The sequence below is a fragment of the Mirounga leonina genome, unplaced genomic scaffold (assembly GCF_011800145.1).
Source record: "Mirounga leonina isolate KUSES-001 unplaced genomic scaffold, KU_Mleo_1.0 Mir_94, whole genome shotgun sequence".
NCBI lineage: Eukaryota > Metazoa > Chordata > Mammalia > Carnivora > Phocidae > Mirounga > Mirounga leonina.
The window spans coordinates 10,580,653-10,604,634 of NW_023270855.1; the positions used below are offsets into that span (position 1 = coordinate 10,580,653).

Below are 23,982 nucleotides of genomic sequence, written 5' to 3' on the forward strand. Positions count from 1 at the left end.
CGGGAGGGGAAGAATGAAGTGGGGGAAATCGGAGGGGTGGACGAACCATGAGAGACAATGGACTCTGAAAAACAAACGGAGGGTTCTAGAGGGGAGGGGGGTGGGAGAATGGGTTAGCCTGGTGGTGGGTATTGAGGAGGGCACATTCTGCATGGAGCACTGGGTGTTATGCACAAACAATGAATCATGGAACACTTCATCTAAAACTAATGATGTAATGTATGGGGATTAACATAAGAATAAAAAAATAAAAAAAATAATAAAAAAATAAAAATAAATTAAAAAAAAGAATCTGTTCTCCTTGTAACAGGACACAGTTGGAAACACTGGTTGCATTATCAAGGCCTTGATCCGAATATTCCATTTGAGAGAGGCATGCATAGATTCAGGTATGACCAGACAGCTTTAAGGAACTAAAGTTGACTTGAAAGGGCCAATTAAGGCCCCCTGGAGAAAAGGTTGGTACCTTGCTTTCAGGATTCCCAGCAAAAATCTTACCAGGTGAGTAAGGAAGGTCACTTCCTGACAGGTCCAGAAACCTCAGGATATTTGGGGACCTCAAGAAGACAGGAATCCACCCACATCTATAGGTATTCCAGGTAGTCTGATGTCAAGTTCTTGGTTTGGCTTCTTAGCATAAAGAGGCTGTTAAAAGTTCCATCTGAAATTCCTTATAAAAGATTCTAATACGGCAGACTTTTATATTTTTTAAAGATTTATTTATTAATTTATTTGACAAAGAGAGAGAGACACAGCGAGAGAGGGAACACAAGCAGGGGGAGTGGGAGAGGGAGAAGCAAGCTTCCCACTCAGCAGGGAGCCCAATGCGGGGCTTGATCCCAGGACCCTGGGATCATGACCTGAGCCGAAGGCAGAAGCTTAACAACTGAGCCACCCAGGTGCCCCAAGGCAGACTTTTAAAAGCCTACATGGTCACTCATTATTCTTGCTGCACTTACATAAGTTTATTTTATTTATTTATTTATTTTAAAGATTTCATTTATTTATTTGACAGAGACATAGCAAGAGAGGGAACACAAGCAGGGGGAGTGGGAGAGGGAGAAGCAGGCTTCCCGCTGAGCAGGGAGCCTGATGCGGGGCTTGATCTCAGGACCCTGGGATCATGACCTGAGCCGAAGGCAGACACTTAACGGCTGAGCCACCCAGGTGCCCCTGCACTTACGTAAGTTTATGTGCACAGGCCAAACTTTACTGAATGAAACTGAACTTAATTTGCAAATGAATTAGTCTTACTACGATTATCTTCCATAGAAACTGGGGTAATTGTAGGTGGAAAGATAGGTCAGTACGAACTATAATATACGCCTGTGGAAATTAACTCTAGTTCTATTATTGCTGAGGTTTTGTTTTTTACCTGTACACTGGACTGTATACAGAATTCTTGTCATTTCCTTCAATATCTGACTACAATTTTCCAAACTAAGGTTTCCAATTTTTGTCTAATCCTCTGACTGGGAATCACTGAGAACTAAAACTCCCCTTTTCGTGAATTGCAAACTGAAGTGGGACAACTTGAGGGGCACCTGGGTGGCTCAGTCAGTTGCATCTGCCTTCAGCTCAGGTCATGGTCTCAGGGTCCCGTTGCTCAGTGGGAGGTCTGCTTCTCCCTCTCACTCTCCCTCTGTGTTCTCTCTCTCAAATAAATAAAGTCTTAAAAAAAAAAAAAAAAGAAATGCCTCTTATTAAGTACCTGTAGTATATAGGCCTAACATGGGTAATCCAATTGCATCGTTGCCTCCTTTGATTGAATTGACCGGTTCTGAGGACTAAGAAACTCATTTGCTGACATACGGAATCATCTATTAACTCAGGACAGGTTCAAACCTACTTATACCAGATGGCCCAACAAGATAAAGTATTTCACAGTATTACTCAAATCCTTGAACAGATTATCAGGGTGGGCCCCAGAGATCAGGGACCTATTTTCATGGACGAACCCTCCTTGTTTAGAACAATGGTTACAGACTGGATTTCAGACTCTTACCTCTGTAATTATTAAAGGGTTTGCTATAATCCTACTTAGTTGTGTACTCTCTGGGTTATAATGTGCTCTACCCCGGACTTTCAGCTTATCAGCTACCCAAGAAGTTAATGTCCTCATCATGGACTTCGATCCGTTGGCATCACAGGTGGATTTTAGTAGAAGCCCTGACAGGTTTTTTTGGTTTTGTTTTTGTTTTTTTTGGTGTGTGTGTTTTTTTTTTTTTTTTTGTAATGCAAGTGCCTGCATTAAGCTCTGATTGCAGAGGCATCCTTTACAGAGAGGGCTATCTTTGTAACATGCTGCCAGCCACAGGAACAGATCAAGAGTCCTGAGGACATTTCCCCAGTGAGACTCCTTTATTTTAGATCTTATTGGTTGATTTCAATAACTGACAATTTGGGCCACTTCCCTTTTCTCTATCTGCACTCCAAATGCCCAGTATTATGGTTTTTAAACTCACCAGTGAAGAATAAACCAATGGGCCCCACCCTGGCTCTCAATTAAAGTAGAACCACAAGGCAATGAGCATTTTCTCTCTCTACCCATCACCCCACTCTGGCCCCAGGTGTGCTGTGTAATCTCAAAGTCTTGTAAGTAATAAGGTTTCCTGATGGTTGTTGCAGAAGGTCTTCCAAACAATAAAACCACAAGGACTGCTCCATTCACAACACTCGTTGAGACCATTGGAAAAAGAGTAATACCCTAAACTTTCTGTGAAGATTCTGAGACATTTAATACTTAATATTCATTTTAAATGAATAAATTAAAAAATATTAATTTGGCTTATATGGTTCCATTTACCACACAGAAACCAGCCATTGAGGAGGGAGGTAGGGGCAGACTTAAGGGTGATGGTAGCAAGAGAAACATCAACCAATATTTTGATTTCTAGAAGTAAGTCAGAATAAAAATTTTAACAAAGAACATATTAACACAATTCCATAATGGCTGCTACATGCTAAGTCATAATTAATCTGTCTTGAACTTGTATTTAAAAAAGCATAAAGGTATAAAAACGGTATTTTATATTGCTTCTCATCAAAAGGACTTCAAAAAGAGCACCAAGGGGTTAGACATTATCTGTAACACTTAGATGTGGATTCCTCAATCATGCTGAGTACATTAGGTGCTGCAATAGAACACCTATATAACAATTAAAGGTCAATTCAGAATAAAATAAAATGGCAGGAAAAATTAATTAGTATAGTCATAATGCTTTTTGCACATATATTCTCAAGGCATTTGACTTACTCAAGTGTTCTTCCTTTGTCTTGATAGACTGGTTAAATTATATAGGCTCTGATGGGCCTGGGTCCCATGTGAAATGAATGAAAACTTGAGAAATACATGGTTTATTCATTAACAGCATTTCTTAAAAGACTTTTCTGGCTTCACTAAGAAAGTGACCTTTACTTAAATTATTAGCTTTGATAAGTGAGGTGTAAAGAAAAAGACAGTTTAAGGATTCTCCCCAAATGTGAACATTTACCAGGGTATGCTCTTAAGCCTCCAGTATCTTTCCATAGCAACCACTGATTAGGGACTCAAATCAAAATCAAATCTGCTTATTGTGTGACTTGCAAGCACTAGAAATGGAAAACAATTTTTTTTCTTATTTTTAAAAAAAGTCATCAATTTATTCATCCTCTGTCATCTCAAAAGGAAAACAAATCTTTGAAAGTCAAATTGTCCCTTCATGGGATGATGGATTTCTAAATGCTGAGTTCCTTCTGTTCAGTAAAGAGGTAACTCTGATGAATCAGTATCCATAAAGTGACATTTGGCAGAAGAGTAATGTTAGTTAGACAAATGTTCTGTGTAAGTCATAAGATATGACAGAGTGATAATTTTTATGGGCTGCAATAGGCAAGCACATTCAGATTCTCAGAACATCCTTCTGAGTTTAAAAAATGGGTTTGATGACAGATGTTGGCGGGGATGCAGAGAAAGGGGAACCCTCCTACACTGCTGGTGGGAATGCAAGCTGGTGCAGCCACTCTGGAAAACAGTATGGATGTTCCTCAAAAAGTTGAGAATAGAGCTACCATACGACCCAGCAATTGCACTACTGGGTATTTACCCCAAAGATACAAATGTAGGGATCTGAAGGGGTATGTGCACCCCGATGTTTATAGCAGCAACGTCCACAATAGCCAAACTGTGGAAAGAGCCAAGATGTCCATCGACAGACGAATGGATAAAGAAGATGTGGTATATATATACAATGGAATATTATGCAGCCATCAAAAGGAATGAGATCTTGCCATTTGCAACGACGTGAATAGAACTGGAGGGTGTTATGTTGAGCGAAATAAGTCAATCACAGAAAGACATGTATCATATGACCTCACTGATATGAGGAATTCTTAATCTCAGGAAACCAACTGAGGGTTGCTGGAGTGGGGGGTGGGGTGGGAGGGATGGGGTGGCTGAGTGATAGACATTGGGGAGGGTATGTGCTATGGTGAGCACTGTGAATTGTGTAAGACTGTTGAATCATAGACCTGTACCTCTGAAACAAATAATACATTATATGTTAAAAAAAAAAAAAGATAGTAGGAAGGGAAAAATGAAGGGGGGCAGTCGGAGGGGGAGAGGAACCATGAGAGACTATGGACTCTGAGGAAAAAACTGAGGGTTCTAGAGGGTAGGGGGGTGGGGGGAAGGGTTAGCCTGGTGATGGGTATTAAAGAGGGCATGTACTGAATGGAGCACTGGTTGTTATATGCAAACAATGAATCATGGAACACTACATCAAAAACTAATGATGTAATGTATGGTGATTACATAACATAATAAAATAAAAAAAAATGGGTTTGAGAGCAAAGACCTTAGAGATGCTATCAACCACATAAAGAAAGCATGTCAGAGATAAAAATGGTACGAAAGTTGGTACATGAGGTGTCCGTCAAGTCCAAGGCCCAGGGATGCTTAGACATACACTCTACATTATGGCACTGAAATTCTTGAAACCCTGAGCTTCATATTCCATCACAGCATGAAGTTGCATGCCGCCTGTCTGTAAACTTTGGATACCTCCTTACATCACTGTACAATGTGTATCCCAATGAAAAACTTCTGTCTATATTTACATGCTTATTCAATTCCCTGAAAGGATTTGATATACACCCCGATTTTCTGTATCACTAACATGTGACAATAGGATCTTCATGAAACCCTCACAGGCAACTGCATTCAGCTCCAAATGGCAGGTGATTGTTACCATTACTGAGCTTTATTATTTATTTTTTAAAGATTTTATTTGAGAGAGAGTGCACGAGTATGTGAGCAAGTACGAGAGGCGGGGGACAGAGGGAAGAAAGGAGAGGGAGAGGCAGAATCCTCGTTGAGCAGGAAGCCCAATGTGGGGCTCAATCCCAGGACGCAGGGATCATGACCTGAGCCAAAGGCAGAAACTTAACTGACTGAGCCACCCAGGCGCCCCACCATTACTGAGCTTTAATATGCCAGTATCATTTTAGTTCCTCTGTAAGTTATCTAATGTAATCCCTACAACAACTTAAGGTGTAAAGCTTTATTATTCCAATTTCAAAGATGAGAAAAGACTTTGAGAAATTAAATAATATCCAATCTCTCATGGGAGCATTCAGGGATAGCTCTAAAACACAAACCCAGGCCTCTTTTATGCCAAAAATTCTGGTTTCTTAAACACTTTGCTAGAGTGATTTTCTGCACTCCAGGATGGTCTCAAATCTCTTTTTCAGGGATATCACCACCTGTATACTTTTCCTTCTTTCCTTAACCTTGGTATCTCCATAAAAACATGTCATTCCCAAAAAGATCATATTCTAAACTGGTCTTTGTGTCAACAATATACTGGCAAGTGTTAAGGGTAAACACATTGAGCTAGTGAGGTGGGAGTTGGGAAGCACAAAAAAAGAAAAATCACATCTGAGCTTTCTGCCCTCAAACAATGAATAGTCTAGAGGTATACTTCTGGAAGTATGGAGAGGGACTTTATTCTGTAATGTATCTAGAAGAACTTACTTTATTCTGGAAGTATCTAGAAGGACTTTAGTGTGTGTGTAGCTAGCACTATGTCCCTGACAAAATCTAGGTCTACTATGAAACAGCATAGTATCTGTCAAGAATTTGTGCTTTCTGTGAAAGCTTAAACCACCAAAAAACTTAACTGTATGTCCCCTTGGGGGATGTCAGTCAAGATAACCCATGAGCAGGATGGGTCACCAGCAAATCTTAGTCTGTATCAGTAAAAATTAGGGAATCACCAGGGAAGGTAGGATGAAGAATGACTAGCTCTTAAGGTTGAGAGAACTAGGAATTGGGTATCAAGCAAAGCTGATGTTCTTAAAATATTTGAAGGAGACAAACATATGCATTTAAATGCATATGGATAATTTATAGGAATAAAAATTGCCCATTTGTTCAGATAAGTTTCTATAAGAATTCAGGCACATCTAGCTCCAAGTTAAATTATGAAGTATACACAGTTTAATAATATATCATTTTTTTCATCAGTTATTCTTCCTTCCATGACTTTTTACCACCTTGGCTTTTCAGAACTCACTGCTATTCCCTGACTGCAGAAATCTGCTCTCTCCAACTAGTATGGGACCCACACCTCACCTTCAAAGCTTGTCTGGCCAGGTGATTGACTCATCGATCATCTACTTGGAGCTAATATATAATAAATACCTCATTATGGCTAAAAAGGCTATGTAAAAAGATATAGAAAAACAAGTTGGCATTTTAATTTGTGCCCAAATCCTAGGAGTATTTTAAGACTTTCTTATTCTTTAGCAGAACCAGTCATAGAGGGAGATCTGCAAGGTGGGCTGCTCTCTGCAGTCCTCAGAACATCCACTGTCTATGCTGTCTAGAGCCGGACTTGCTGTCTTCAGTGCCAGACTTCTTAGCCTGCTTCCTCATTGGGTTCTTTCTTTCCAATGTGACCATTCTTTCTGTGTTTCTAAACCTGGTTACCAAAGCATCTTTCCCTTTTATCATCTACATCCTTAAGCCCATCAAAACTCCCCTCTCCCATCCACTCTTTTCCATCATTAAAACTTAATTTCTCACCATGGTCTCAAGAACTCTTATCAATCTGTCACTTCTCTCCATCTCTTCCTTCCCTCTCAGCATGCTTTTTCTCCAATCATTCCACTTCCAAGTTGAAGCACATGGGGGGTTAGGGGTGTCAACCCCTGCATAGTCAAAATCCACCTGTAACTTTTGACTCCCCAAAAACTTTACTAATAGCCTACTGTTGCAAGGAGGCCTTACCAGTAACACAGTCAATGAACACATATTTTGTATGCTATAGGTATTACATGCTGTATTCTAACAAAGTATTCTAAAGAAAATGTTAAGGAAATTTTAAGAGAATACATTTATAGTACTGTATCTATAGAAAACAATCTGTTTAAGTGGACCCGTGCAGTTCCAGCCCATGTTGTTCAAGGGTCAACTGTTTCTAAAGGTCTAAAGTAATTTGTGAATACTTCCAAAGCAGAATATGGGATTCACTGGATTTGGGGAAAGGCGGTACAAGAAACAAACATACGACCACCCATGTACTCATATCCAGTGACAGGAATAAGGGACACAATGAGGTTAGTAGTGTTTATCTTCACTCAGTAGGGCACATCTTACAATGGTGAAAGTGGTAAGGAAGGAAAGAGGGCAGAGACAGTATTGAAATAATTTTGGGTCACAGATAATTTAGTAAATATGATCACAGATTTTTTTTTACATGGAATGAATGGGGTATGAAAAAAAAAACACTTCTATATCCATTTTTGAAAGATAATGATTTGGATAATGAGCTTGTTTTTATGAACCCCAATTCTTGCTGATCAGCATGAAAATGTGATTACAGATAAAACAGTGTTGTCAAAACATTAAAAGTGTGGGGCTTGGCCTTAGAACAATCCTAATGGCCACAAGACAATCCATTCCACCTTCCAGACTCTACAGAACACAAAATGTCAGAAGAAACCAAAAAACTGCTATCATTAATCAAGATACTTCTAGTGTACCTGGATGTTCCTTGTCATATAGACAAATTATCCAGATGGCAAACTAATTTTTTTCAGTTTCCTCTTGAGAGTTTTGTTTCACCCAGGTCTAGTCAACATTGAAGTAATTTTTTTCTCCCTCCCTTCAATATTATAAAGATCATATTTCTGAAAACATTGTTGCTATATACTATGGCATAGAGAATATAGTTCATCTGGTATTGTAATTTACTGAGTTATTTATCTAATTATGTAATAGTGATTTTGTATCATTATATTTACTCATAGCTCTGTTCCTATCTTATCTTCTCCTTCACAAAAACACCTTGAGGAAAAGGCATATTCACACCATTCCTGATGTGTTTAGGACCATGGTTTGCATGCATTATTCCTCATTAATAGGTGTCTGTTGAATGGGCCAATCTACCGTATCTGGATGACCAATATTCAAAGACCCACACTGCAAAGATAAACTAAGTATCAGTATATCCGAATGAGTGAGTTTTTTAGATCATTTAGAATAACATTTTAGCGTTTTGTGGTATTTCAAGGTCATCACTACAAATGATCAAGGCTACTGAAGTATGAAACTGGGTATTGCTATGTAATATAGGGCTAGGTGGTAAGATGGTAGAACATGTCACATGCTTCTGTAACCACCACCACCACCACCGCCGCCGGTACCAGTAAGCTTACGGTAAAGACCAAATTCCACGTATGTCCCCACGTGGTTTATTCCTTGTCCACATCTCTACACTAGCAGCTTCAGCTCACATATTCGTCCTATTCACTGTACTTCAGTCAGGTAGTTCTGTTTTTTATGTCCTCAGAGGCACCATAATTGCTCCTGCTACAAGCCCTTTGTCATGTTATTCCTCCATGAGAAATTCTATCTGCCCTTCCCCCTTTCTAACTAGCCAATGCCTACCGGCTCTTCAAGAAGGTCTTTTGAGACAGCTTCTGCCTTCAATGTAAGTGAAACTTCTTAGTTATAGGCCCATATAACCCTCAGAATGCTTATTACAGTTTATAATTATGTATTCATGGAGAGATCACAGGGATAACATCAATTTTCCCCCACTGTCCTCTGAGCAGCATGAAAGCCAGGTCTTTACCTGGCTTGCTTACCATCAGATCACAGTGCCTAGTACTGTGAACAGGAAGGAGTTGCTCAATAAATATTTGTGAATACACCAATGAATGTTTAATTTTATCTTCTGACTACTTCATACATGTACATATATACGCATGGTGTACACACACGTTTTTTAATTTGGAATAATTATGCAAGGTTACCTACGAGGCTGCTTATGAATTTTTTTAGGTAAACTCTAAGTCCAACATGGGGCTCAAACTCATGACGCCGATATCAAGAGTCACATGCTCTACTGACTGAGCCAACCAGGTGCCCCCTCCCAAGTATTTTTAAGCATATTTTAAATAGCAGGTGACTCATTAACTTGGATGCTATGGAAATCCACTGGAATTCTCATTACTCTAAACCCAAGTATCTTGTTTCTTTAATCAAATACACAGTATGGTCCAAGATAAGAGTTAAATCCGGTGCTGATAGGGAATTTGCTGGATTTTCGTCTATGTGAAAATGACTTCATACTCCTGGCTAAAACATGAACTAATATTTATCACTGAGAACATTCAAAGCAACAGGATCTTTTGAATTCCAAGAATCAATGAAAATGTCAATTACTGCTAGATGGACAGGCAGAAAAGAATACAATTTTGTCTGTTCTACTCTTGTCCTGCAAGACTTATGCTCCTGTTCCATTTTCTGAACAATCTAGTAAAATTCAATTTACTTTTTCAATTTGTCTCCAGCCAAGCTTCCTTCTGTCAGCTATGCAGACATTTCAATGATGGCCACGTAGAGTACCAGGAGAAGGACAACTAGAATGAAATTACCTGTGCATTTGCGATCTGTGTCTTCTTTCTTTGACCCACTAATCGTCAACTTGCAGTTGAAGTTTTCCTCCCAGTATTCAGCAAACCATACATTTCTTCTGTTGTTTTCAAGTGTGCGGGACGTAAAATAGGCATCAAACCCTAAACAGAGTTAAATGAAAAGGTCATTGCTTATGGGGCACTGCTGGGACATTTAGAAATAAAAATACCAGTGATGGTTTTTCTTTGTTTTAGTAGACTGGATGCTCTTTTGTGTCAATAAAAAAATATCTATATATATTCCAGTGCTAACCTATGGCTAAATCCCTATTTCAATCTGTTAGGCAGGGATGTGACCTATAAATGACACAGTCACAATGGCCTTAAAGATGACATGATGATCACAACATGTCTTGCATCTCCAGTAATGCTAGACCAGGGACAAAGTGTCTTCTCCTCATCATCAAGATAGTAATTGATAATTTCAGTGCTTACTATGGAGAGGATTCTGTGCTTCACATAGGTTCTTTTATTCGTCTCAACAACCAATATGGCAACTACTATCATTCCCACTTTGCCAATGAGGAAACAGAGGCTCAGATGAAATAGAAGCATGCCCAAAGTCAATGATTAGGTAATGCTGCATCTCAGACTACGTGAGCTACTGACCTGTGAATAGCATTTTAACACCTCCCTTTAATAATGCTCCATTGTGTCATTGATATTCTAACCAAAATGGAAGTTTCTGAAAAGGCCACAAGTAAATGCGAGTCTAACATAAAGCTCAGTGTTGCTCACCGAGTGCAGGGGTGTGTGTGAGGAGCAGAAACTCAAGAGGCCAGGTCCCCAGGAAATCTCTTGCTACCTCTTTAGGAGTGCAGCCTTAAATGTTCCAACGGAGCCACAAGGTCTTAGGAGAATCAGACAGAATTCAGTATCACGAGGCGGGCTGGAGGGCCAGCTCCACCACTTCCTAAGTCAGGGGAACATGAGCAAGTGTATGCTTCCCTCATCTTCCTTTCATCTTTCTGCAGAAATGAAGACGGCCCTATCTCCTTCCCTCACAGCACCTTGTTTGGGGTGGTGAGAAGACTTTGGAAACTTACAGAGTTCAGTGTTAACAACCACAGGAGATGGACTTGCTTTCACATTATTTAAATTACTCAGTTTTCCCCTCGTTTTAAGACCATAAAAAAATAGCTTCAGACTCTAAACTCCATGAAAGGAGCTTATCAGGTTAACTCTATTCGTCACTAAGTGGCTAACACCAAATTCATGGCCTGACATATATGAAACCTACTATAAATAGAAAATCTGAAATAAGTAAATGAGACAGAGTAAAAAGGAAAAAAACAAAGCACAAGAGATTATATAATATTTTAGGGAAAATAGAAAGAGTATTTGGCATCTCTTAGGTCATTTTCCAGGCTCATGTCAGTACATGCTGGCCAACTGTCCTTTTATCCCACTACCTTAACTGATTTGAAAGTAATCTGGCTAGAATATGTGATCACATTCCGATATCAATACTGATTAAGCTATCCGGCTGGAAGTCCTCCTGCATCCCTGTTCTACCACAGCCCTGCCTCCAGACGACTATTAAGTAGAACACAATATTCCTAAACAAAGGAAAATCTTTAAGGAAAATACACATGAGTCCCCGATGTTTCCAAAAACACTAAATATATGCATTCAGTCATGTATACACATGCATACATGGTGACTGGTCTGCAGCTTTTTGCCCCATGTCCTCCCCTCCCACCTGGCCCCCCCAAAAGCCCAAGTAATCAACAGTGCTAGATTGTGACAATGACCCCTAATTAGACCCTGCTTCCAGGGCTTCATACCTATCTACACGTCCCCTTTGCTGCACTATGCCCTTCTCCGTGGGACATGGACAGGTGTGACGCAGGCAGAGGCTGGGAAGCCCTGGCCTGACTGTGGCTTGTTTTTGTGGAATTCTCTTTCTTGGAATCCAGCTGCCGTGCTCTAAGACATTTGACAGGAGGATGATAGGTCCTGTGGAAAAAGCCCAGCCCGTCTCAGCAAAACTTCTTTGGAGATTGCAGCCCTCCAGCAGACCGTGGTAGAAGAACCACTTAGCTAAGACCAGCTCCCATTGCACAGTGGTAGTTGATGATTAAGCCAGTAACACTGGAGGTAATTTTTTAAGTAGCCAGACAACTGAAACACTCACAGCACCTGGAGCCTCTATGCGCAACACGCAAACAAAACACCCTTCAGGAAGAAGTACCCTAGACAGAACACGTCCAAGGTTCAGAAGTAAACTCTTCTGCCGCGTGTCACAGGTCTGAATCCCAAACCAGACTAGAATAGGAACTACTGAAATGGCTCAGATTGTAGCAAGGATATATCCATGCCTCAGCTCAGAAGAAAACATCTTTAAAGGAAACCTCATCACTGAAAATGTCTACCGCGTCAAAACGCTTCTCTCCATCCTGTGTCTGCTGGAAATGCAAGAGCCCATTGAGGAAGGAGGGACTAGTATTGCGGCTTATGTGCAGGTAGGTGACTACGGAACATTTAAAAGAGAAGAAAAAGAAAGGAAAGCAGCAGTCAGAACGTCCCTCTGATCTGAGCGAGAACAAACAGACTTCAGGAAAGAAAGCAAGTATCATAAAGGCTGTCTGTATGCACTACAGCACAACATAGAAAAGGAGCAGGACGTCTGAACCAGAGCCCCTGTCCTTTTCACTCACATACATAGCTGATGCTTAGCTTCCTCCTCTTCCTCCTCCCTGTGAGCCCGCTGGCTACCTGCACCTGTAAGTTGAGAACTGCTCTTGCTTCCCAAATGCATGTATATATGAATTTCCTGAGTATCTCCTAAGATGCGGATTCTGATTGAGGAGGTCTGGGGTGGGGCCAGATACACTGCAGTTTTAAAAATCCCCAGATGATGCTCATGCTGCTTATACTTTAATAAGCAGGGCTCCAGGGCAAATCCTCCATTTTAACAAGCCCCACATGATCCTCATGCTGCCCGGACTTTGAGAAGCAGGATTCCGGAGCAAATCCTGAACTTCAGCAGGTGGGACTTGAGCAGTTCCAGCCCAATTTGTAAGATCTCAGTATTGCCACCCTCTTGGCCTCAAATTTATGCCTTGGTTCAGATGGCAGGAGCTTTGCTTACCATCCTATTGCTTGCAGATGGCCCGGGAAGATAGAACATGCTGTATTACTTGCTGGTGAATTTTCCTCAGCATTGATGCTCTGGGCCCCTTTGCAGCCTCCCAAGCTGTTCCTCACCTGTATGCCCTGTCACCACTCTGGGCTCTCCAGCCTGGCATTTCAATCTAGCTGCTGTGTCTTAGTGTTGCGGAAAAGGTAACTGAAATAGCCCTGTGTCTTCACTACCTCCTCTGAAGGTCCATGGACTCTGAGGGGAAAACTCAGAGCGTTCAGTCAAGTAGTAATGTAGCATATATTTGCTTTTGAGTGGTGTCCTGAAGACCTCAACAGTTTGGCTTTTTTTGGTACGGAAGCCGCACAGTGTCCTGGTGAATACAGACATGTTGTTCTCGCTCAGAGACATGCTGTGTGGGTCTGTGGGTGTGGGTGTGGGTCTGACTCTGACATTCCCATTTTCTACCTGTATGACCTTGAACAGATGACTCAGCTATTTTGTGTCTCAGTTTCCTCATCTGTAGAAGGGGATTAATTTTAATATCTACCTTAGTGTTAGAGGGGTTAAATGAGCCATTATTTGTAAAGTATTCAGCATTGTGCCTGATGAAGTAAAATACAGACTGTTGGTTGTAAAATAACCATACTCATCCATTAAATATTTCTTGAGCACTTACCCTGTGACAGGCACTGTTCTCTATACTCACTAATCTTGGGTTAAGACAGATGGCCCCTCGTCGGATTGATAGCTAGCCTGGTGGGGAAGATAGATTTTGGCAAGTACCGCTTAAATAAATATAAAATTACAACTGTGATGGTCTCTATGAAGGAAGGGTACATGATGTCATAGTGTTTGGCGAGTATACACACATGCACAGAGACAGAGAACTCTCTTGGAGTGCCAAAGAGGGCTACTTGGAGTAAACACAGATGAGAAAAGGAAAAAAAAATAGGTTTTAACTGCAAAGAGACTGGACAATTTAATCAGATGGAATCGCATGTGCTTTGTCTTAAGAATACTGAAGTCATTTAGCATTACAGAAGCTCCCAGGACAACCCGGCCTTAAAATCAACAAATATAAATGAGCCATCTCCTATATATATATGCAATCTAGAATTGCTACTAAAATTCTAATAAACCAATGGCATTAATGTTAATGAATGAATAAATATATGAATAAGCTATTTTTGTGAGATGTCAAAATCTTTGTCAGATTTCTATTTGGTCATACAAAAAATTGCACTGATAGTTACAATTACAAAGATAATAAGCACTTCGTATCCATTTTCTCTAAGGATTTTTTTTTTTCAAGACTTCATCCATTTATTTGAGAGAGAGAGAATGAGAGAGAGCACACGAGAGTGGGGAGGGTCAGAGGGAGAAGCAGACTCCCCGCCGAGCAGGGACCCCGATGCGGGACTCGATCCCGGGACTCCAGGATCATGACCTGAGCCGAAGGCAGTCGCCCAACCGACCGAGCCACCCAGGCGTCCCTCCATTTTCTCAATGAGTGTCACATAAATCCTAAGACGTGGGTACTAATCATAGCAACACTTTTGAGGTAGAAACTAAGGCTCAGAGAGAAATTTGGGCCCAAATCAGCCTGCTTCTAGACCCCGGTTTTTGATGTCCATACATAGAGTAGTGTTTCACACATTTTGGTGGGAATCACGATCACCTGGAGAGCTGATGAAGAAAATAGAGATCATGGAGGCAGGTCAACCCTGTTGTTTTCCCCTCAAGTTCCCCAGGAGATTCTCATATTCCAAAGATTGAGAACCATGGCTATGGTGCATTGCTGAGGTCCACTTATTATGCCTCCTCTTTGCCCTCTCTAATAAATGTCCTGTCACCAAGCTACTACATCAAACAGAAATCCCACTAGGCAACTGGACGGTTCAGCAGGTGGAAGAGCAAAACTATTCTATGATCAGGGGCTGGAATGAGTGAGCCAATCAAAATGGTAAAACCAGCAGCATGGACTCACCATGCTGGGACAAAAACCAGTTTCAGAAAACAGAGCTCCTCTCAGACAATTCAAAGAAGCAGAAGCAGAGGTCAATAGCTGTTATTCAATTGAGTGAATCCTTGCTGATTTACCTCAGCTTAGTTGAGTCCAATTTCTTTCAGGACCTACCAGTTTGTTTATTTCTGTTTAGAAAGGCCATGGCAAGAGATAAATTAAGTCTCCCTGGTTCCCTCATTTTCATCCTTATGGAATGAAGCTGTCCAGGAAATATTCAAGTTTTTAAAAGAGATCTTGCTGTAGCCATGTGTTCACAATGCCCTGGAATGTCCTTGGTTGCCTTTTGGGTTAGGCACACATCATACCTCTTCTTTATTAACAGACAAGCAGCTTCTGCTATGGGGTGGTCCAAAGCTTTCCCTCTGACTGCAGGCACTAACCCAATATTCTTGGCCTATCATTACAGTTTCTGTACCCTAGTGATTTTACCTTTTTTTTTTTTAATGCAGGGCCTGAACTCACGACCTGAACTCATGACCCCGATATCAAGAGTTAGACGCCCAACTGTTACTGGTAAGGAACCTCAACTTGTGTTTTTTTAATTTCATTTCATTTCATTTCATTATTTATTTTTTTTTAAAGAATAGGGTATTTAATACAGGATGTGCAGTCACCAAGGTGCAACAGAATCAGGGACAGAAGCAGAAAATGGAATAACTCTAATAATATAGGTAGACAGGGGTATGTATGTGTATTCCAGTGAATTGAGACTTGATTCCTATTCTTATAGGAGCTCAGAAGAAAAGTGATCTGAACACACATGCCTTTATATTGGTTAAATTATCAGAGTTTTAAAATTTAACCCAAGGCACCAAGACCGGGGTTTCAGCTCACAGAAAACAGAATAAGAATTATGTTAAAGGAGAAAGGTCATTCTTGTATGTGGAGCTGATGAAATTCTTAGTATTAAATTATTCCTTTTGTTGAACAGATTATTTTAATTTCAGAAATTAATCTACAGGTGATTCTAAGGCAAATGTCTCACTGGGTACATGTTGAACAAAATTCGTATAACCTTGGAAGTAAACCTAAAACAACATGGAAATAACAAGGAGGGTTTTAGCTGGCATTGCGACTACATTTATATGGTTCTTTCCTCTTTAACTGGGGTGCTGCCCTCAAATGCCCCCTGAAATTTGTGGCTGAGACAAGAGTGTGCAAATGAAGAGACACATAATTCATCTAGGGCAGGATGTTTGGGAGGTGACCTTTCCAGCTGAAGAGGAAGAAGCTCTCACAAGTGTGTGGCATGAGAGGAAAGCTATCAGAGTGTCAAGAGGGGGTTAGAGGACACAGCTGCCTGTTCAGCCAGGGTGAAGGGATGCTGACAGATACTAACGGGGCTTCACGCAGCATAAGAGAGTGACCAGCAAGTAGCCATGATTGCTGCTTTAACCACACAAGCCATGCATTGCAGATTAGAACATCACTGTCAGCCTAAATGGCAGGGAGCACCCAAGGCTTCTTTCTACCATCTCATAAAGGAGAGGCTCTTAGCTCTTCTTGAGCCACCTATGTTCTACGTTCGACTCAGGAAGGATGGCTAATGATTTAGAAACATAGTTTCTGGCACATCATAGGCATGTGATACAGAACAAATCTGTGAATGAATAAAAAGACAGAGAATGACAGCGAGAAGGAGGGAAGGGAAAGGAGGAGAGAAGAGGAGAAGAAAGGAGAGGAGAGTGGGGATGAGGGACGGAGGGGAAGGTATGAGGGGAGGAGAGGCGAGAACCGAATAGAATAAGAACCAGGGGAACTCACATTGTCTGCTACCAAGCGGGTAAATCTGAAAAACAAATTTTGAAAACAAGCCTTTATTTGTTTTACCCCTTTTTCTATGTATATGATATAATTCATAGTGGGTTAAACTGTGGTCCTCAAAAAGATATGTCCATATCCCAACCCCCTGAACTTGGGAGTGTGGCCTTATTTGAAAAATATTTTCATAGTGGATAACAAGAAATTATATGGCAAATGGAATTAAGTTAAAGATCTCTGAGTGAGATCATCCTTCATTGTCTGTATGGGCCCTAAATCCAATGACAAGTATCCTTGTAGGAGACAAAGGGAGCAGAAGCCGTGGGGGAGGCCATGTGTATGTAGATGCAGGCACAGACTAGAGTAATGGAGCCATAAGCCAAGGAACGCCTGGAGCCACCTAATGCTGGGAGAGGCAGAAGTTCCTCCCCAGACAGCCTTCAGAGGAAGCAGCGTCAAACTGACATCATCCTTTCAGATTTCTGGACTCCAGAACTATAAGGTTATGAAGTTCTATTGTCTTTAAGCCACTAAGTTTGTGGTCAGTTGTAATAGAACCCCCGGTAAACTAATGCACTCATGATAAGTAAAAAAGTCTTATTGGTAGATAACTTTCTACGGCTTCTCTCCGGTCTGAAAGACATTCGTTTCTCAGATGTTGCAAACTGATGTCTTGCAGAACATATTTAACCTACGGACTTGTCCTTTCTCTTTCTCCCAAGAGTATTTCATTTCATTTTTTTTCCCCAAGAGTATTTTAAAGCTAATTTAAAAATCAGAAGATTTCACTTATAAGTCCCAATTTTTGGGTTCACTTGTGAAATCAGATGATCCTTTAACACAGACCCCATTCCCACGTGGCAGCCATCAGGTGCTGAGGAATGGCTATTCCCTTCAGGTGAGCCTCCATTCTCCAGCTCACAGTATTTCCCTACCACCTCTGAAGGCTTTCAACCTGGCCTCTTTTTGCATTCGTAAGATGCATTTTGTCATGGTTGACACTGAAGTTTCCACCCCCAAGAAATGCATCTCCTCTTACTTCAACTGACACATTTGTTGCAACATGAGTGGTATACAGTCTCCACTGAATTGAGTATCTCAGGCCCCTAAGAATATATCCATGAAAAAGCTGCTAAGAACAGAGGGATGTCGGGAAAGAAGCAGGATTTAAAATTAACACAGAGTGCACCTGGGTGGCTCAGTCAGTTAAGCATCAGACTCTTGATTTCAGCTCAGGTCATGTTCTCAGGGTCTTGAGATCGAGCCCCACCTGGGGCTCCACACTGGGCATGGAGCCTGCTTAAGATTCTCTCTCTCCCTCTCCCTCTACCCCCCACCCTAAAAAAAACTAACAAAGAGAAATGTATCCTCATATACACAAACAATAATCACTTAAAAGATATAGCAAAAGAGAAGACCACAATTAAAAGAATAACAACAATAAAAAATACCTATCGAAGAACAGGTATACCCTTCCATGTAATCAAGTTGACTTTCGTCCTTCAGGAGTTTTGTTTTAATTAATTAACGTTTCCCTTATGTCAATTCTCTAGAAGCTAAATTGTACATTTTACATCATTTTAATAAAAATATTAACATTTTTTCCCCCTAGCGCTAGACAAGTTACCTTCAGAGTTCATATGGAAAAAATATTAAGAATGAGGAGACTTCTGAAAAAGAAGAGCAACAGAACATGAGTGTTTGGGGGTGCTGAGAATCGATTGGAGGTCAGGATGAGGAGGGCAAACTCTACCAGGTAATATAATGTAACAACAGATTATAAATCCTCTATGATTAAAAAAAAGAGTCCTGACATAAGAATAAAGAGATCAATGGACCATTGAAATCCAACAGAAAGTCCAGAAAGACTTGATTGCACATGCGAATTTCATATAACAGAGAATAAAGGTAGTGTTTCAAATCACTAGAAACATATTACCCTTTTAATAATCATATTAATAAACAGCAGCTGGTTGGATAATTGGTTAATGATCACATTGGATCCCAGTTCAGAATGTGACATTGTATTAGCCCACAAAAAAATACAAGAAGCATTACATGGACTTAACCATAGTAAGTGAACATGGGGTTTCTCATCTCTGTAAGAGAATGGATTTTGCATGGTTGCAGAAACTGGAGATCCTCCACACTTGGTGTGATGCCACCTGCTGCAGAACAGCCATGGTAGGATCCAGCGTCATGTGGCACACTTCCCATACCCTGGGCACATGGCCCTGACTGCACTTGCACAGTGCTGTGGGAGATCATGTCCTTGTCTATCTGTCTCTCTCATGACTCTGAGTTCTTACCATGAAGAAACTGCCCAAGTGCCTGTAAACATTTATTGAAGTAAATCGAAGTTGGAGACATGTAATCAGTTTGGCAAGAAAATCCTTGGTGATCTAGTGGGATAAGTTAGGCTTTCAGATGTGCCCCCAAATTTGCTGGCTATATCTATTGAGAGTGGTGGAAACCAGCTATTATTTTTGAGAAAACAAATAAGAATTACTACAATGGAAATTACCCTACAAAGAACAAAAATCCCATGGGGAGTGTTTATGGATGAGGTAGAAGGAATAATGTTTGCAATATTATTCCACAAAATGCCTCCAAAGGGCTGTTGGGTATTATATAATGCTAGAATGCTTGCCATTTTTTCACTCTTTTAAACTGGGATGCAGAAGGGCATTTTATGTAATCTGAGTACACTTATATGGAAACAAATATGGGTATAAACAATACATATTAAATTGATAGTTTTAGCATTATAATGGTTAAAAGCAGACTCCTAAACTAGAATTCTAGGGTTCAATTCCTAGTTTTGTCACTTGCTAGCTAGATGACCTTGAGCAAATGACTTAACCAGGCTAAGTTTCTCAGTCTGTAAAACTGAGGATAAAATGATGATAATATCTACTCCATAGGATTCTTAAGAGGTTTCCATGTGAGAATACATGCAGTGTTGAGAATAATGCATGGCACATAATAAGTACAGATGTTAGCTAAATTAAAAGAAAATAAACACAGACACACGTGTAAAGTGACTAAAAAAGAGAAAGAGAGTACAAGAAGAGGAAATTCAGAAAACTTTGAATTTGATCACCAGAAACTCTCAATGAAATAGTCATCTATCAAGGTCCTGGCTCTCGAGTCAGATAGACCTGAGTTTGAACCCTAACTCTGCCAGTCACCAGCTATTTTATTTAACTTCTCTTATGCTAAGTGGATCACTTACTGTCCATGTTTTGTTGTTGAACTGGATATTCATTCACTCTGCTTCTCCATCATTTATGCATGTATATATGCATTCATTCTTTCCAGAAGAAACTTAAAGTGGTATCTTTGTTTCGCCTATTAAATGAGTACAATTGTACCTACCTTAGAGATGGGTGTAAAGATTTAAAATATGAAGGCTAAACCAGCTAATCTCTTACAGTTGCTAGTAGCAGCCAGATAGTATAAAGCAACCAACCACCTTCCCTCTGAGAAAGCCCCTCCTTGATTTCCTATGCCATGTGCAGCATCTGTGAGCTTAACAGCTAGAATAGATGTTGCTTTGCAGCAACTCAGGATGCATAAGTTCAGTAGACAAGAAAGATACAAGGCCATCCCTCAAGTGAGTGCTTTAGGAGGTGAGATTTGAAGAAGCCAACTTCCTGCAGGCCACAGGGTATGGTGGAATGTTCCTGCTCTTCTTTCTTCTACCCCACCTTCATAATGATGCTCAGCTTAAACCCCTGTGTTAGTTAGTTAAGTGTTCCATACAGAGCATTGGTCTAGGGTCAGACTCAGTGATCACTCACATAGTTTACAGCATTAACTTGGCCTTGGGTTTTTTCTATTTCTTGCCTTCCTCCCCTCCGGCCTCCCTCATCTTTCCCTTCATCCATCCATACTATGTTATTTTCTATTTCCATGTCTTTCTTTCCAGTAACAATGAATCTTTGTGCAATCTTGGCTGCAACACATGTTAGTGCTATGTGTCAAAAGTCATAAAAAAAGGTACAACCCCTTTGATCTAGTGATTTTACTTCATGGTACTTACCCAATGAAGTAAGTATATGCATTTTTTAGAAAAGCTGTATGAAGTACTGGATGATATTAAGAAATCATTAATTTTATCAAATGTGATAATGGCATGATGATTATATAAATAGGTTTTACCAGTTAGAAATACATTCTGAAATATTTTAGGTAAGAAGTCCTAAAGTCTGGGATTCAATCTGAAATGTCCCTTCACCATAAAAGTTCAGAGGGAATAGTTAAAACATAGAAAAACACATGGTGCTCTTGCTCACATTTTCATAAAAGGAAATATGGTATATGGTAGGGATTGTCTTTATAGAAACCAAGAATAATAGGGTGTGTTGCAAACATTGCTTATTTGTTGGTCAGTGTCTGTGGCTTAATACTGCTATTTGCATTATAAAGACTTTTTTTTTTTTTTTCTGTAGGACTCAAAAGAGTGTAGAATTTTCTATGATTTCCTGCTAGGCCACCAAGAGGCTTCCTTGTGGGAGAGTACAAGTATGAAAGGGAGCATATCCTACATTCCATAGAACACACATCCTGGTATTGTCCTCCTGCTGCCATCAGGGTTGAAAATCTACCATATGATTAGTAGATCCCAGGGAAGTTCCTTCATTTTTTTTAAAAAACCATGCCTTCAAGAATCCATCAGAGAAGAGGAACTCTGTCTCCTGAACTCCAAGACCCTTCTCAACTTCTATTACTTTCTCAACATCCAGGAAGGAACACGACAGTAAGTTCCCAGACAGGCTGTGGGCCCAATTACCTAGCTGGAGAAGATCATGTTAAATCCAAAACAGTCACTGAGGATCTGCCAGGGAATTCTCCAACTGAGATCTGCCTTTCATAAAAGACAGCCTTTAGATAAGAAGGGGGATGCTTGGCAAGGCCTGATGCATCTCCCTAGGGCTGTGCTATAATGGCCCACAAGTACGCATATGTGTACAGTTCCTTCCTCCAGGAGCTCAGCCTCTGTTCTGCATGAGGTATTTGTAGAATATCTATGTCTGCAACAGTAGTTCATAGCCCTGGCTACGCACCGGAATCGTGTATGAAACATAAACACACACACTCACACACACACATACACACACAGGCATACACACAACCCTAGGCCTGGACTCCAGGCCAGACCAGCTAAATCAGAGCTTCTGTTGGTGGGCCTAGGCATTAGCATTTCAGCTTCTCAGGTTATTCTGCTGTGCAGTCTAGAATATTGCTCTAGAATATTATGTGATTTTATCACTCACATGTACATTTTACACACCACCCTAGAAGAGTTGTCCAAGGGACACCAGAAACACAGAAGACAAGGTCTCTTAACTTGAATGTATCTATTTTTGGTATATGTATATCATGGTTACTCATATAGTATCTATTCTTGGTATATGCATCATGATTACTCAGATAATATCACTTGCTCAAATGTCTTTTAAAACATCAAATAAAGACTGAGTATGTTGTCATAATTGATTGCATCTCAGTGTCATTCTTTTAAAATTGTTATATATTATATGAAAGCTTCCCAAAATTTTAATTAATAAACTCTGCCATATAGAGAGTATACATATATTTATTCAAGCTTGATATCATCCTAATTAATGCAGGGTCAGATTTATGCTTCCATAGTAAATTTTGTGAACATTTGTAATACATGATTTTTCTGAGAAATGTTTAAGAATTTTTAAGATCGTATTATGATTACACTCATGTATGCCTATAGTTTTCCAATAAGCATAACATTACAAAGTAAGGAATTTATTAACCCATAGTCGGTATTGAACTTTAACTACTGGAACTTACCCATTTTTCCAGTCAACAGCAGAGTGAAACCCAGACAAACTTGTCAGAGAATTATTCTGCATTGTGGAAGCTTCACGTTTTATTTTTAATAATGGTACAGAACCACGTTGCCTGGTTACCATCTTCATTTTGTACCCTGATCTAAAAATGTCTCAGCAGCCAGAAGTTTTCAGTGAGCTTAATACCTAAACTTATATAATCAAACATCTATAACAACCCAGAAGGAATTTTACCAAAATGGTATTTCATTTCTTCTTAATCACAGATTCAGCCACTGCCTAAAGATTGGGTAAAATAATAATAATAATAATAATAATTTTGAAGGAAGGACTGTTCTTATGCAGATCTGAGAGGAAGAAGAAAAGAGTAAGGAAAAAAACCCTTAAAAAAATACCAATGTCCCAAATGTTTGACCATATACTATTTCAATTCCCATGAAAATATAAATCAAGAGAAAAAAAATTGATTTTTAAAGCAGCACCTAATAATTGCATGACAAACATCCCTTCTTGGGGTATTTTCAGATTTGAGTAGAACTGTCTAACATCCTGGATTTTTGATCCCTATTCCAGCAATTCCTAAAGCATGTTATTTTGATGCACACTATTTCTCTGTGTATTATTTGGCATATTAATGAAGACATCATACTTTCAGAAATGTAAAAACAGGCTGAAATAAATGCCCCTAATGTCTTCATGCAAAGATCAAGCTCAAGAAGCAAATTCAGATTATTTAATTCTTTTACCACCCACATTACCAAGCTATTTTTGGGGTGAAGACACTGCACTAGACGTTGTAATAGGAAAGGTTATTTGTTCTGAACTCTACTCTCTTTCACTTTTGGGCAACTATATCCTACTTTCTAGAAATCCACTTACACATTTATATGGCTGTACTAGGTGTGACTGACTGAGTTAGGGGTAAGCACCTAACCCAATCTGTGTCAAATTCCTGTCCTTGGGAACCTGAAATTGGAAATAATGAAAACTCCTGAATCAACCCAAATAGTAGAGACATGAACTTAGGAGTTGCTGACAGCAGTCATGAAGACTGGGAAGTAGAAAAAGTCAGTTTGCATTGGGAGCAAAGAATGAGTCAATCAGAGGCCAAGAGAGAAGAGACATGGAGGGGAAAAAAGAAATGTCTTGCATTTTCTACAGGGATCAAGTACCTGGTTCCAATCTTTGTTCCTTGCCTTCGGCTTCTATAAGACATCTTTTTAACTTTATAATAAGTTATCCCCCCTCCTTTGTGCTTAGGCGATTCCCAATGGGTGTCTGCCATTGATTGGTAACTATAAGGGTTGTAACTA

At 40.0% G+C, this 23,982-nt stretch overlaps 1 protein-coding gene across 2 annotated transcripts in view; it reads right to left on the minus strand.

Annotated features, from left to right (window-relative positions):
• GRM7 (glutamate metabotropic receptor 7) overlaps positions 1-23,982 on the minus strand; it is a 621,924-nt gene that overhangs the window by 340,050 nt on the left and 257,892 nt on the right. For both annotated transcript variants that reach the window (XM_034998142.1, XM_034998141.1), the window contains exon 4: positions 9,925-10,065. In XM_034998142.1, the coding sequence (XP_034854033.1) occupies positions 9,925-10,065 (141 nt within the window). The remainder of the gene's footprint in view (positions 1-9,924; positions 10,066-23,982) is intronic.